The sequence below is a fragment of the Cololabis saira genome, chromosome 8, assembly GCF_033807715.1.
Source record: "Cololabis saira isolate AMF1-May2022 chromosome 8, fColSai1.1, whole genome shotgun sequence".
NCBI lineage: Eukaryota > Metazoa > Chordata > Actinopteri > Beloniformes > Belonidae > Cololabis > Cololabis saira.
In genome coordinates, this window is record NC_084594.1 from 28,662,789 (window position 1) to 28,679,063 (window position 16,275).

The window sequence follows — 16,275 nt, forward strand, 5'->3', positions numbered from 1 at the left end:
ATACACTTATTATTCCATATTGGGACTGTGTGTGGAGTAAAGTTATGTTTATAAACAAGTTTCCAATAACGGAAAACTTGTTGATGATAAGAAGACAACTTCATTGGTAATTTAGGAACATCAAAATCACATCTTAATAAGAAATCTATGCCTCCAAAATGAACAATATGAACGTTAACAGTTCAAGAGCCGCCCAGTTATCTGACACGCCTTCTGGTGGCGTCATTACGTAATACGTGAACGTGACGTCATCGCGCAACGTCCCTTCGCAAAATGTGTACGGAAGTAGTTCAGTGGTCGAGTGCAGTTCTTGCATTTTAAGTTTGTGATTTAGTTTAACAATTGTTTTCCCCTCATTAATCAAAAACAAGCACGTTTTTCTTGTAAGGCACAGTGGCAGTCCTCCTAGCATGACTCTATATTGTGTGTCATCTCTGTCACTCGGCGGATTAGTCGCAAAGTTCCCTCCTAGTTGATGCTTGTTGAGGACTCAACATGAGCTCTCAGGATATACTGAAGAATGCGACCACTTTGGCGTCGTATAATGTGTTGATACAGGTAATTTAGCACATGATCGAGCTTTGTACTTCTGATTCTGCCTCGATTTCCACATGAATGAATTCACCTGTGTTAATCTCAGGTGATGTTCCGTGTGCTCACCTTCTTGCTGAATGCATTCACCCTGAGATTCGTGTCCAAGGAGCTGATCGGGGTCGTCAACGTCAGGTAAAACATTTCAACGTGTGACAGCAGTAGGGTTGCCACCTTTCAGAAATAAAAATAAGGGACACCCCGATTTCAGCAGCGCAGGCGCCAAAAAAAGGGACATCCCCAAAACTTCTAAAATGCATAGAAATGTATTTATTTCATATGAAAAAACATATGTTTTAAAGTGCTTTAATAGCATTGCACTTGCATGACTGTAAAGGCAGCCAACCATACTAGCAACTGAAATAACCTCCTATGTCCACATCAGCCAAGATGTATAATATAGCCTACAGGTGAAGAATATGGTGTAAAAGTTAATTTATTTCAATAATTCAACTTAAAAGGTGAAACTAATACATGTATATTACATAGTCTCATTACAGGCAAGGCAAGATATGTTAAGTCTTTATTTGTTATAATTTTGATGGTTGAATTGTTTATTGATTTCAAATTTTTTGAGATTTTTTATTTGGGGTTTTTATAAACTGTGAGCCATGATCACCAAAATTATAACAAATAAACGCTTGAAATATCTCACTTTGAATGTAGTGGGAAATAATATATTTGTTTCACCTTTAGTTGAATTTACTACGAATTAAGTTTTTCAATGTATTCAAATTTTCCGACCTTCACCTGTATATTATGACATAAATAAATAAGAGCATAATATGTGTCTGTATTGGTTCAATACGGAACGCAACTTTTAATTCCTAATTATGGAACAATTCCGTATTTCAAGGGACGGGTGGCAACCATAGACAGCAGTGTGACAACACAAAATATATATTGCACTTCAGTAATCTGACTTTTTCCTATGTCTTCATAATACAGGCTTACACTGTTGTATTCCACATTAGTATTTTTATCCAGAGAGGCTTTCCGCAGAGCATGCCTTAGTGGGGAATCGGGGCCAAACCACAGCTGGAGACAAGTCATTAATCTACTATGGCTGACGTGAGTTCACTGAAAAATATAAGCGTCACAGTTTTATCTATTCAGCTTTGATGCACAAATACAATTCATCTCATTTCAGGGTGCCTCTCGGTGTGATATGGGCTGTCCTTCTTGGCTGTGTGTGGCTCTGGTTCCTGGAGGCCCCGGACCCCCAGACTATCCCTTACTACAGTCCTGCTGTGGTGCTGTTTGCCTTATCAGGAGTGCAGGAGCTCCTGGCCGAGCCCCTCTGGGTCTTGGCTCAGGCCCACATGTTTGTTCGGCTGAAAGTGGTCGCTGAGAGTTTAGCGATGATCGCTAAGTGCAGTGTAACTGTGGTGCTGGTGGTGTTCACCCGTCAGTGGGGCCTCTACATCTTCTCTGCAGCACACGTAAGAAGTTGCAAAGGCATTGTTTCTGTCAATACTGCAGCTTTTTAATCATTTCAATGTATGTTCCTTCCATAGCTCGTCTACACAGGATTTATAGTGTTATGCTACAGTGTTTACTTCATTCATTTCTTGGGCTCTGACGAGGCTGCAAAGAAGAATTTTCCACTGCACCGTGTTGCAGATTTACTGCCTCAGAGGACTGAAGGAAAGGTTGTAGACCGGCTGTATTGTTATCATACAGTGATTTACAACATTCACCAATGTATACTAATGTTCCTCAACTTTTTGTTCATTTAAAGCCACTAATAGATTGGAGTCTAGCCCGGCTCACGTGGAGCTTCTTCAAGCAGTCCTTCCTTAAGCAGATCCTGACAGAGGGGGAGCGTTACGTCATGACCTTCTTGAACGTCCTCAGCTTTGGAGACCAGGGAGTTTACGATATTGTCAACAATCTGGGCTCCATGGTGGCCCGATTCATCTTCTTGCCCATTGAGGAAAGCTTCTACATCTTTTTTGCCAAAGTGTTAAAGAGAGGACATGACATCAAAAGCCAGAAACAGGTCTGGACTCTAGGAATAAACACAAACATAGTTTTGTGAATGGCAAGGCAGGGATTGTTGATTTAAATTCTTGACGTGTTTTGTATGCAGGAAGAAGTTGCCATTGCGGCAGAAGTCTTGGAGTGTTTGCTGAAACTGGTGCTGGTGATTGGTCTGATTATCACAGTGTTTGGATATGCCTACTCTCACCTGGCTCTGGATATTTATGGTGGCTCTCTGCTGAGTAGTGGGACAGGTACTTGACGCATTAGCAATAGATAAAGTTCTTTCCTCCTGGATTTGTTCCACTATTGAAGTTTGTCGTGAATTTTCTTTCAGGGCCCAGTTTGCTGCGATGCTACAGCTGCTATGTCCTCCTGCTTGCTGTAAATGGAATAACCGAGTGTTTTGTGTTTGCTGCTATGAGCCAAGAAGAGGTTGACAAGTAAGGATGTAGACCAGAGTTATTATCGTTCACGAAAACGAACGAAACAACGAAAACTAAAATTGAAAAAACTATTTCGTTAACTGAACTAAATAAAAACGAAAATTAAAAGACAAAAACGATAACTAACTGAAACTATATTGCGTGTTTAGAAAACTAACTAAAACGAACTGAAATTATAGATATAATTTCCTCAGTCTTCGTCCCTGTCAATATAAAACTCTTGGTTTGATCTGGCCGTTTATGTCCAACTGGCAGCTACGGCACCTGAACGCCTCACGGTCCGTGACGTCAAAACTAATAAAAACTAAACTAAAACTAAGCATTTTTGAAAATATAAAAACTGATAAAAACTAGCAAACCCACACTAAAAACGAATTAAAACTAACTGAATTGAAGGAGAAAAAGTCAAAACGAAATAAAACTAAACTAAAATGAAAAATTCAAAACTATTATAACCCTGATGTAGACACAGGCAGACATAATAGTTACAACTCTTTATAAAACCTGCCCATTAAAGTTGTGTTTGTTTTTTGTTTACAGGTATAACCTGGTCATGCTGGCTCTGTCTGTATCCTTCCTCCTCCTGTCTTACATGCTGACATGGTGGGCTGGTGGAGTCGGCTTCATACTTGCTAACTGCCTCAACATGGGCCTTCGTATTTTACACAGCCTGCGTTACATACACCATTACTTCCAGTTCTCCCAGTGGAAACCTCTGCGAGGGCTGTTGCCCTCTCCACTCCTACTGCTGGTGCTTGCTGTCAGTGCAGGCATCACAGCAGCTTCTGAGGTACCACAAAATATTGTTTTATTCCATCTATGTATCTGTGTGTTGTTGAATTTTAACTGGTACATTTCAGTGGTTCATGATTCTCTGCTTTCAGGCTGTTCTGTGCTGTGACGGCGGATGGTTGCTCAGGCTGGTCCATATTGCTGTGGGAGGAGTGTGTCTGCTTCTTGTTTTTGGGGCTGTTCTTCTCACCGAGACTCAGCTCATTCAGTTTGTGAGGACTCAGCTGTTGCCACGATACAGAAAGAAACATACATAAATAAGAAAAAAGAAAAATGTTTGGCTCCCGAACCATTCCAAATACAGTACAAATAAAAAGGGTTCAAACAGTTAAGTTACTGGGAAGGACTGAGGAAGATGGAGCTGTGGATCTTTTTTTTTTCCCTTTTTTTTATGGACCTTGTGTTTTGTGGAAGCGTTCCCATGTGTTTTCACAGTGACATACCTGGATACAGGTATTAATTACTTTTTCTATGCAGTTAATACGGTCAATTGCTCAATTGCTGTTACAGACATAGTTTGTTTCACAATTTACTCCCAAAAAAGGCAACATCGTACACATCAATGGTGGTGCAGATCATTCATAGAAAAAAGTATGAAATTTTGGTATGTCAAAAGGTTATCATTCCTTCACCAAAGTCAGGATTGCGACAGACTAATTTGATTTTTGTATTTCAGTGAAAAATAATAGACAAAGGCACATTTTATTGAATTAAGTGGAGAGGTGGACTATTGGTGTAAGAGACTATTTAAATGTCTGCATGAATCTGAAATTGCATAAAGAACATAGTTCTTGGAAGTCGTGCTTTCCTTCTGTCCTTCTAGTCTTTTTCCATTTGAATTATATTAATTTAGATGGTTGCAGCTATTACTCAAGTAATTTTTGTAATATTCAATTAAAGGCGAATGTAATAAATCATGGCGTCTTACTTGAACTTTATTTTAACTTTTTTTTTTTTCTACCATTTTGGACATATAGAATAAGAATTAATCATGTCGGTGCATTTTATTATTATCATTTTTTTTTTATTTGTTTTAAGACCAAAAATCTAGTATCTGGCATGTTTAGCTTCATGGAAGTGTAACAGATTCAAGTAAGGCATTTGTTTGACAAGTTGATGGAAATGTTTACCAGTTATTTGCTGTTCTTTCTGCTGCCCAGATTCCCACTGAAGTTAGGGTCCCAAAGGGCTTAATAAAGTATGTGATTACTGAAAATAAGCAGGATGGGGTGGGAATGGCGTGCTTTTACAGCGGGGCTGAATGTTTATATATTCTTTTTTTTGTTTTGTTTTCAACAGATATTTAAGTCAAAAGTGGTAGGAATTTGCTGTACTTAAAGTCCTATTTTGTCAAACTTGCCACAACTGCTTGTACGGAGCAGTCTCACTGCAGACGTCTTCCTGATTATCCAACATGTATTAAATGAAGCATAATGAATTGGATTATAAATTGGTTATAACAAACCACATTCAGCTGGAATATAACTAGACTTTATTAAATTGCACTTGTATTCAATTGAATAATGCCACAAATTCTAGCTGTGATCTCATCATTTCCTGAAACAGCAGGAGACAATAAAAAAAACAACACAGGCAGAGACAGAAGAGAGGAGGAGTCTGTTCACTCCTTACGTCATTTGTTATCTTTAAGAATCACTGCCAGGTTGTGTGTGTGTGTGTGTGTGTTGAGTGGAACCTACAAGGGAAAACCAGAGACAGCTGACAGAAAGAGGACAACATCTGGCTGCAGAGTATCTTCAGTCACTCAACCATCATGTCTCAAGTAAGACCACAGTTTGAGGCCTGCTTGTTTTTTCTTTTACAGCTTTGAAAAACAATCACTTTAAACTTGTGGAGAAGCAAAAAAAAAACCCTTTTTGTGTTTCTGCCCTTCAGCCGGCTCAGGATGATGAAAAGGTGCAGCGTCCTGAAGTGAGGGAAGAGGACCTGACTGACGCAAAGACCAAACTGGGCGGTAGTGGACCTCTGAAGAGCAAGACGTTTGAAGTAATGGAGGAGTGTGGTGAGGAAACACACGTGCATGTAAACACTCACCGTGCTAATGATTGAAAACAGCCTTTTATCTGGTTTAGTTAAGATCACATTATAGCTGTGTGTGTGTGTGTGTGTGTGTGTGTGTGTGTGTGTGTGTGTGTGTGTGTGTGTGTGTGTGTGTTTCTCATGATGCTCAAGTTTCCACTCCATATACAGACAGGAAAAGGAGGACAGTAACAATGCTCTCACTCACCCAAGTTTTGGCATCTTGTGTGTATCTTACGTGTATCTTCATATCATGCCTGGCCAAAACACACACACAACAACTTTTTTTTGACCAGGCAGTGTATAGCTACATCTTTTTTTCAACAGACCCATGTAGAGTTACAGTAAATACGTTAATATATTTTTGATACTCCCTCTTTCCAGAGAAAATGGGTAAAGCTGCTCCCTCGGTGTTCAGTGGAGCGAAGTCTGGAGGAGAGACGGCTCTCAACATGCGCTCAGCTCATCCGGTCAGGAAGTAGAGGGAAACTACGCAGCACCTGTTCCACATTAAGACTTTTTTTCTGTTGTTTTTCTGCTTTAATTCAGACTTTTTTTTCTTCTTTTTTAAGTCTCCGCTCTTGCTTTGTGTTGTGAATGTCACAACTTTCAAGCTAAGACATATTTTTACACTTACATTGCATAAATGAGTGGCTTCACAAAATAGAGCAATAGGTCCAGTGGTGGTGTATAACTCGAAAACATTCATTTCATAACTCTGGTTCAGTGCAAATTTGAGTTATTTGCACTTTACCGTAGTATTTTCCCTATATTCACAGAATTTTTACTTTAACAAACTTTTGAAGCATCTATAAATTATGTTTTTATAAAACCATAGAAATAAGTAATCTGCTTTGGCTACCCCTAAAGAAAATAGTCAGAAGACAAAGAAATAAACCTGATTCACCTGTATATGTCTAAGCCCAACAGTTCCTACAAGTACAGCTGAAGAGACTAGTTGCTTCAATGGGTCTGAGGTGTCTGCTGAAATGCTGTTCGGCCTCTACCGAACATAACACTATTAAGGGCAAGGAACTCCCAGTTACGCTCATCTGTCCAAAGGGCATCGTTCCAGACATCTTTTGATTTGTCAGATGCAGTTTTCCAAGGCTTGTGTGTCTCCTGGCAACCAGTCCAAACAAACTGCACCTCTTCACTTTATAATTGTGCTGCCATGGACTTTAACCTTTAACATGCTCAGTAGGGTCTGTGAGGTACCTTTTTTTTTTTTTTTTTTTTGCATTTCTCTGAGCATTTGGCAGGACATTCACTCCTGGGAGGAGTAGAAACTATCTTGAGTGCTTTCTGTTTGTGTCAAAATTGTTCGGAAATGGTTTTGTAACCCTTCTCTTTCCCCGTTGTCATTGTGCCAAAATGCCTAAACGCTCTGGACCATCACGGTGCCAAAATATTTGCTTTTGTGGAGGTTTGCATACCTGCTGATAACCAGTACAAGTATTGATGGTTTTCAGTACGTGACTGAAATCTATTTCCCACATGACACACACACACACACACACACACACACACACACACACACACACACACACACACACACACACACACACACACACACACACACACACACACACACACACACACACACACACACACACACACACACACACACACACACACACACACACACACACACACACACACACACACACACACACACACACACACACCTCTTGTTAAATAAATGGTATTGTGGAAAAAAAAAAGTTGTTCATCTGTTTTTGCATATACTTATTACTAAAAACTGCAATCAGATGACTTGTTTCTACAGAATTTTTTTTTTAAAGAGAATGAAAACATGTAATTAAAAAAGGGGGTACTGACTTTTGTGAAGCTATATGCAGTAAAATTAACAGTCACAGGGGACAGTGCTATTTGTAATAATCATTACATATTTCAAGACTAGTAGCTTTTGTATACTTGTAATGATCCAACTGAAGTGTGGTATTAGAACTTTTACTCAGTGGCATAATCATGTATTACTCTTTGAGGACTAACATCAACCGAAAAAGTCAGCAGCTGTTTAAAGTGTTCATTTTGGCTTTTTAATCTAAACTAGCTGCAGCTATCGTGCTAATATTTTTAATCATAAAAAATATGTTTTCATAGTAATAGATATCAGTGATATAGTGACATGTAATACATCAACAATTTTGATGGAAACCAAGCCATTGTGCATTTTACCTTTTTATTCAAAAATTGTCAACAAATAAAACAAATAAAACTTTGAACTTACTGGAACAAAACTACAGTAAATGGGAATCATTGGCTGGAACATTAGAAGCAGCTACAATGGAGAAGAAAGATGGAAAAGTGATAACAGCAACCCTGCAGACTGAAAAACTAGAACTTCATTTCATAAACTTGTGATGCTGATCTTGGAGGATTTTAGCTGAAGACTTGGCATCGTAGAACAACTCATTGATTTCCTCGATCTGCTCTCTCTCCACGGTTTCTTTTCCCTGAACACGGCCCAGCAGACTGGCTGGTGTCAGCAGCTGCACGGCGTACCTGAGGAAGCAGGAAATAAGAGCAGCAAAGCAAACGTGAGCATATGACGGAGATGAGATTTAGAGTATTTTAACATGTTTTCAAAGTATTTGCCTGAGTTTCTTTCTTTTGTTGAAACATTTCTATCAATATTTTTCTAGTAAAACTAATGTTTATGATAGCTCCTAAAAATCCTGCTTCACACTTTTTACACATGCTTGAAGACTAAACATTATGACTTATTTGAGATTCATAAGTTCTTGGGTTCCAGTGTTGGAAGAAAGAAGCAAACATCATCAAAATTCTGTGCACAAAACCCACTTCTTACTTTAAGCAATGCAGGAAACGGAACTCCAGGAATAGTGATGTGATGTTTTTTTCAAAATTTTGAATTTGCCCAATTGCTAATCATTTTCTGTCTTACTGTGTGACTGAGTTTGCTCTATATCTGTTGGGGGCATAAAACACTAAGTCAAAACACATAACACATATTATGTGCATTTAAAAGACACGGTATGTGATTTCTGGATTATGTCACCTTTGTTGAAATTCAAAACTAGATAGCGCCTCCCTTTCCCACAGGTAGCAGACAGTGAGAAGATATTCACTGAATATGGTTTAGAAATTGCGTGGAATCACTTACCCTAACTTTAATGTATGGATGATTCAGAAACATAAAGCATGCCATTACCTGAGTGTGGTCTTGTTGCCAATCTCTGCCAGATGTGTGAGAGCTTCCTCGCTGATATTGATTCCCTCAGTCTGAGCACGGATCTTGATGATCTACAAACCATGGAAACATTAGTGATATGTGCATAAGTGAGATGCCACATATGCAATTGTGATATTTTGACACTCAGACCCACCTGCTTCATTTCCTGTGGAGTGTACAGCATGGTCCTGATGATCATGACTCTATCCAGCAAGTCCAGAGGAATGCCATGTGGAGAGCAGATGTCCTCAGTGCCCCTGGTTAAACAACAGCGACAAGTAAATCTAGGAAACTTAAAACCCTTTTATCTTTGACACGTGTGTGTGTGTGTGTGTGTGTGTGTGTGTGTGTGTGTGTGTGTGTGTGTGTGTGTGTGTGTGCATAAAATACATTTAAAAGTTCAGACCTGATTAAACAGTTGCCCCTGTTTGAGGCAAACACAACAATAGGGGCAATGGTGCTCTCTAGCGCACGATGGAGATACGTGAAGCACTCGATGTCAAGCATGTGCACCTCGTCCACAAACAGCACGCCAGGTACGAGCTCTGCAACTCCCTGGTCTATATAGCGGTTGACCACCTTGTTGATCTCAGCACGAAGCTTATCTGGAGTTAGAAAACAACAGTAGACAGTTGGTCCCAATAGGCTTGTGATGTTCAGGACAGGGCAGAGGTGAGGCTTTTATTACCAGTGATCTCTGTCTTTTTGGGCTTCATCAGTTGTCCCATCATGGAGAGAATATCCTGACCTCCCTGTGAGGAACCAATGTGCAATTAAAACTCTGTCGTAGGATGACAGTGAAGGCATTAATTCATACATCAGTACATTCACATACCTGTGGTCGGGCATTTGCAACATCCAGGTCATGCAGTGTGACATCTTGGACTATCTCCTTCTTTTTATGGACATCACCTTTGGGAAGGGGTACGTACTCCTCTGCCTCCAAGTCAAACTCTGTTGCAAAGGTGTCACAACGCCCTTGTCTCTGCAGAAACAACAATAACCAACATCTTTATCGAGCATATTTTTAATGAGGGAATTTCTCACATTACACCAGTGTACTATGAAACAAAAGCCAAGACACGGCTGAAGGGAGAGCAGGTGTACAAGTGATCCTGCTGCCAACCCACTGAAGAGAGGAGGGCACGTGGCTGAGGGATGAAAGAGTTCGAGAAGGCAGGTCATGGGATCGCTGTCAACAGTACCAAATGTGCCACCTAGCCCTCCTCCTCCTCCTCCTCCTTCTTTTTCTTGTCTGAATGCAGCCAACTCAACTCCCAGGCCCACCTGTACCGATTAAAAGAACCGTCATCACATCCTGTCAACACAGGTCACAGGCCCTGCTGCTGGAAAGCAGCATTATGGGAGATGAAAAGATAGAGGAAGCATGAGGAGCCGCAAGAATGAGAGAAGTTCATTCCAGAGTGGAGGAGAAATGCAGCAGACCTTTCAAGCGGAGCTGAGAGATGAAAGCAGAACACCGCTGTAAAAGGAGTCAAGGACGGGCAACACAGAACACAATCAACTTTGATTTTACCAAAAAAAACATTTTCATAACTATAATATTTCTTTTTTTGAAGCAAATGTAGTTCTTTTTATTTAAATTTTGACAGGTTTCAGTCTGTTGTAAATAAAAACACATTGTGTTAGATATTCTGATAACAAATTTAAACCAATTAATTTATTAAATAATATATTAAGGAACATTTTTCAATGAGTGGCAAAGTTTTTATTTGTCATCAGAACGATCAAACAGTTCCCATCGATGACAAGCGTTCTGCATGTTTCCAGTTGGACAGCTCCTCTTTAGCAAAAAAGTCTCCGGGTCTTTGAGATCAGTTTCCTCGCCATCACTCCACTTTGGTTCCCTCTTCGGATGGGACTGAGATCTGGACTTCTCAGAAATGTCAGTAGATTTCACTGTAAACTACGTTGACCCGATGCGTCAGATTTTTACGGCCTGATGCTGGGTGAGGCTAGATTTTTTTGTAGACCTACTGACGTTTTCCCATCGTTACACACCTTACGGTACCATACGTCTCCTTTCTTTTAAATAAATAAAAAATAATAAAGGCACATCCCTGTTTCCAAATAAATATATTTTTGTCTCATCCATTCACACACAACTATTTTAAAAGTAATTTTGACCACATGAATTTTTACAAGATGGTCTATAACAAAATCATTAAAAAAACAAAACATTTTATAGTCAAAAGGAGACCAAATAGAGGCATTAACACGGAAGAATGTCTCACAAAATAAAGTTTAATAAATAATGCCATTACTGGTCAGTTTTTTTGGACATGTTCAACGGTTTTTTGGTGGTTATATATTTTGATCTTAACCGTAAAACAGTTTACCTTGACAGCTCCACTGTTTGCTTCAATGTAGATGACGTCTCCCACTTCCACACGTTCTTTCTGAAGGGTCTCGTAGATGCTCGGATCCAACTAGGAAAAAAACAGAAAATCTCTTAGGCAATCGCTGGTCCTTGCTTTGCTCAGTATCTTTTTGCAGATTATACCTGAAATCTGAACATTACTCTTCCAAATAAAAATTAACCTGACCTCAACAAACCAAAAGAAAACAACAAAAATCTGAAAAATCCAACATTTTACCTGTCACAAACATGCTACTCAAACAAGTGACTGGACACAACATGCAACAAGTTGTATTTGTATAAGTTACTTTACTATGATGATTATCTTACTGTTTGTACACAAAACATTCAGCAGATAAAACTCATTCATAACTACCAACAGGGGAACTCCAGACGAGGAATGAAACTTAAATGACCTTGAGCTGCTTTGTGCCTTTGGCCGTCTTCAGACCGATGATGACGTGGCTGATGGTTTTTCCGTAGCCGCCCATAGGATTCTCCGTTTCACAGGGGGTCAGCTCTGTCACCTCCCCTTCATACACCTCCTTTGTTTCTTTGATGCGCAGTCCTTAATGTGAAAGGTATTACAGTCAGACACACGCGCACACTTCAAAGTGAGAATTCAATCGGTCCTTCATATTCCTGTATCAGCTAAGCTGCCACATCTTTCAGACCACTGAACAGAGCATGTTACAAATGGGAAAGTACATGTGTGCAGGCCCATGAAATGCCAAGGCATCGTTCAGAGTAACATGATCTCACAGCAGCACACAGGTGCCTGATCCTCAGTGCAGAGGGTCAGAGAACAGTGCATAAGTCAGGAGCTGTGTTGCACTGCCGTTACTGACAGTGCGATGACAAACTTCAGATTAACTATGGGTGGAGCAAATGTGCTGATGACCCCCTTTGCCTTTATTTAAGCTCCATTTCCTCCACGCTTGACAGCTATCATCAGCATTCAACCCCTTCAAGCCATCCTCTCTCTGTCTCTCAACAAGCATCCTTATAAATCATCTTTCAAGTGTTACCTTACAACTCATGCCCACAGAGTGAACGGGATACTTTGATGTTCCAATTCAAGACTCCTCATTAAGGAGTCCATGAAGAGATAAATGTCTGTTATCGGTGGAAAAACAAGTTTGTTTCTCCCTGCACTTCAAGAACAATTTTTCAATTCACCTGGATGAACAAATCGATTTTCTATCATGCACTTTAGAACATCCATACTGACAATGTATGGTTTTGTCCTGAATCTATCTGAAATGTATGCTTCTAAAAAAGTTTTTGTTTTGTTGTGAATGGTTTTTGTGTTGCTTTTATTACGTTTATGAGCCATTTTCACCACAGAGAAATGTTGGAGGTGATGTAAAAACAACAAGATAGGGTTACCAGGTCCAGTCACACTCACCGATTGCCCTCCTGAAATTCTCCATCAGTACTTCTGTTTTTTTAATCTCAGATGAGTAGACCTCACTGCCGACCATGGGGCAGAAAGGCACCTTGTTTCCCAACTCCTGCGCTACAGCCAGAGCGAGGGCAGTCTGAAGGTAGTCAGGTAAATCAACATGCAATAGTGACAATCTGCAGCAGCAATAAAATCTAGCCTTATTATGTTTTACTGGTACTTTGCCAATTTATGAACACGGCATACTTACTTTTCCCGTTCCAGGTGGTCCTGCAAGTAAGACCGCCCTCCCTGCCATCTTTTTTGAGCGGATCAACTCAACAATGATGCCACAAGCCTAGAGAGGGAGAAAGAATGACCACAATTCATTAGCTTAAATAAATACATTAAACCTTGTCTTCAAAAACATTTGGATGCTCAATAAATGAAATTTTATTTCGAAATTTGATTATTCTTAACTCATCTAAACCCTCTATTTTTAGACAACACACACACACACACACATATTATATCCATCCATCCATTATCTATACCCGCTTTATCCTTTGCAGGGTCACGGGGTTCTGCTGGAGCCTATCCCAGCTATTTTCAGGTGAGAGGCAGGTGTTACACCCTGGATAGGTCGCCAGTCCATCGTAGGGCCACATATAAACAGACAACCAGACGCACTCACACACCTACGGGCAATTTAGAATCATCAATTAACCTAGCATGCATGTTTTTGGACTGTGGGAGGAAACCGGAGTACCCGGAGGAAACCCACGCAAGCACGGGGAGAACATGCAAACTCCACACAGAAAGACCCTGCTGGGCCAGGGAGTTGAACCGGGGAGGCACAGTGCTAACCACTAATCCACCGTGCTGCCCACATATTATATATATATATATATATATATATATATATATATATATATATATATATATATATATATATATATGTGTTCAGTCTGAATTTAACACCGACAAAATATTCAAAGAACACAGAGAAGCCAATGAAAGACAGAAAAAACTAAAAAACCCTTGGTGATTGGAAAAGTAAAAAGATTCAAAATGTCAGTGTAAAATTTTAAAACTATTTGTGTAAAAGGTCACATAAGTTATAGATGTCTTGTTAAAAAAAATAAGAAAAAAGAAGGAAAAATGGGGCAAAGCTAAAAACAAATGAGTAATTATAAACTCGGAAAAGTGCTGTACTTGGACAAAGTTCATCACTGTACAAATGCAATCTAAATCTCTGTTGTGAAAGTATTCCAAGATAAACCAATTGATGCCCTCCCTAAATCTTGAGATAAACAATTTCAAGCTGAGACAAAAAGAAAAACTGTTCTTTAGTCTGATAAATGAAAACCTTTTCAAGTTTTTAAAAATCATGGATGACCTCTGAGCTGAGCAGGAGAGGAACCATTCGGATGATTTCCAGTGCAGCTTGTACCACCTGTTATAGTTTGGCTATGAATTAGTAACATTGTGTGGAGTGAACTTGCATGTCTGTGAAGACATCATAAATGACAAACATTGGAAAACATATATTGTTATCCAAATTATGTCAAGTCTCCAGAATGACAATGTTACTTACTTCATATCACGTACGTGCGTACGTGCGTACGTGCGTACATACGTACATACAGTTGTTTTATGTATTGTACTTTGCTATGTTTTTAATTGATTGCCATGTTTTTATTAATTGTTTTTATTGTCCTTTTGTACGGCGACCTTGAGTGTCCTAAAAGGCGCCTATAAATAAAATGTATTATTATTATTATAATTATTATTGGAATCTTAAATATACTTAATGTTTAAAATAAGTATAGTATAGTATATTATAGTATAGGTAAAAAGGTAATTTGAAAATTATTAAGTTATAAAAATGTACGTTGTTATATAGATCTTAGAATTCCCCATTTTTGTCTTGTAAATGGGTCTTTAAGTGTATAACAAATGTGGAAGAAAGTGCTCATTAACTGATATATTGAAAATTGTCCCCTGTCAATATTCAAATAACACGACTTAAGATTATAAAGTTCAAGATAGCTTTTGTTGTAAGTTTTAATTCTGGTCCCTTTTTGCTGGATTTATGACATAATATCCTTTGAGATATAATTTCTAGAATAAAACAAATATAAGTGTAAATCTACCTGTGGAGTTGAAAGTATTACCATGTTTAAATAACACAGGGATAAAAGTACAACATTTGTGTCTACAGATAACTGCCAGTCCACTATATTATCCTTGCTATTCAGCTTAACAGAAGAATGGCTACATTTTATTTATTTATTTTTATCTTATTAGTTTGCACACAATAAAAGTAACACTTGCAATCAAAATAGTAAAACAAATGTGACAGGAGAGGTCAAAACGCCAACAGCCTTATGCAGCGGACCCCCCCCTCAATTTAGGAAGTAAAACAGTAATTACAAAGAATCAAAAACAAAAACATAACAAGACGAAGACTATAAACAAAAAACAAAGAAGGTTAGACTACATAATTACAGATCATCAACACACAAAAAATAAACAAAAACAAACAAACAAAAAAAATCAACAAAGAAAACTTTGTTGAAACTAAAGACATTTTTTAAATGTGAATTAAATTAGATGATACATTTCTTTTAAAAATCTCTAGAGAAGCAGAGCTTTTGATAATGTGAGATTTGGAGTTCCATATCTGTATACCGCAATATCTGAGGGAAAACTGGCCGTGTTTAGTTTTATAAACTAATGGGACTAATAAATCAAGTAGACTTTTTTTTACTCCTCAGAGAGAAACAGCGACAAAATGATGCTAACGGAAATAGCTGTCGGGCTGCTAAATTGACTGCAATTACCTAAATCCTTTTTGCAAATATCTTGATGTATGGGCAATTCTTATTAAGAGCATTCCAATAATGCAAGTGGGTTGTAAAAGTAAAGTAAAGTCACCTCTCTCGCAGCCTCCTGCCCCACCAGCCCACATGCGGACTGTTTAGCGTTCCCGGCCTCGTCCAGACCCAGTCCCTTAACGTGACTGTGCGAGGCGATCCTCTGCGTCTTTGTGGTGCTTTTTACCTCCTCGATCTTCATAACTGTGCTATTTAAATTAACGTGAGATGTAAAGACTGACGGATTCAAATAAAAGAGCCCCTTATACTTCTGATTATCTCTTAGCGCCGAAAGTCAAAACACAGGGAGATCGGTTACCATGTGGGTTACTAGGGAACATAACCGGAAGTGATACTCTGAAGTCCCGCCCATTTGAATTCTTCTGAAAGCCGATTGGCTCTTGGAAAAAAATGTAGAGATTCAATTGGCTGAAGTTATGTCAATCATTTTCTAACATTCATAACCCCGCCCCCGAGAGGTTTCATGTTGGTTTGTGTTTCTGTTAACATGTCGTAGTGGAAACACCAAGTATATACCAACGTAATAAAAGCACAGGATT

At 39.0% G+C, this 16,275-nt stretch overlaps 3 protein-coding genes across 3 annotated transcripts; 2 read left to right on the forward strand and 1 right to left on the reverse strand.

The window, feature by feature from the left end:
- The first annotated feature begins 275 nt into the window (after positions 1-275).
- On the forward strand, positions 276-4,729 carry rft1 (RFT1 homolog). Its single transcript, XM_061727617.1, has 10 exons — positions 276-558; positions 641-726; positions 1,540-1,662; positions 1,742-2,033; positions 2,109-2,243; positions 2,333-2,593; positions 2,684-2,828; positions 2,912-3,017; positions 3,561-3,810; positions 3,905-4,729. Exons 1-10 carry the CDS (start codon positions 496-498, stop codon positions 4,067-4,069), a joined length of 1,626 nt encoding a protein of 541 aa, XP_061583601.1. The 5' UTR covers positions 276-495; the 3' UTR covers positions 4,070-4,729.
- A 151-nt stretch (positions 4,730-4,880) lies between these two features.
- On the forward strand, positions 4,881-7,396 carry mustn1a (musculoskeletal, embryonic nuclear protein 1a). Its single transcript, XM_061727618.1, has 3 exons — positions 4,881-5,595; positions 5,709-5,835; positions 6,237-7,396. Exons 1-3 carry the CDS (start codon positions 5,587-5,589, stop codon positions 6,332-6,334), a joined length of 234 nt encoding a protein of 77 aa, XP_061583602.1. The 5' UTR covers positions 4,881-5,586; the 3' UTR covers positions 6,335-7,396.
- Positions 7,397-8,047: 651 nt separating this feature from the next.
- On the reverse strand, positions 8,048-16,055 carry ruvbl1 (RuvB-like AAA ATPase 1). Its single transcript, XM_061728611.1, has 11 exons — positions 15,777-16,055; positions 13,108-13,194; positions 12,861-12,993; positions 11,869-12,020; positions 11,433-11,522; positions 9,908-10,057; positions 9,761-9,824; positions 9,479-9,677; positions 9,227-9,329; positions 9,052-9,143; positions 8,048-8,381 (listed from the first exon to the last, which is right to left on the reverse strand). Exons 1-11 carry the CDS (start codon positions 15,915-15,917, stop codon positions 8,222-8,224), a joined length of 1,371 nt encoding a protein of 456 aa, XP_061584595.1. The 5' UTR covers positions 15,918-16,055; the 3' UTR covers positions 8,048-8,221.
- Between the last annotated feature and the right edge of the window lie 220 nt (positions 16,056-16,275).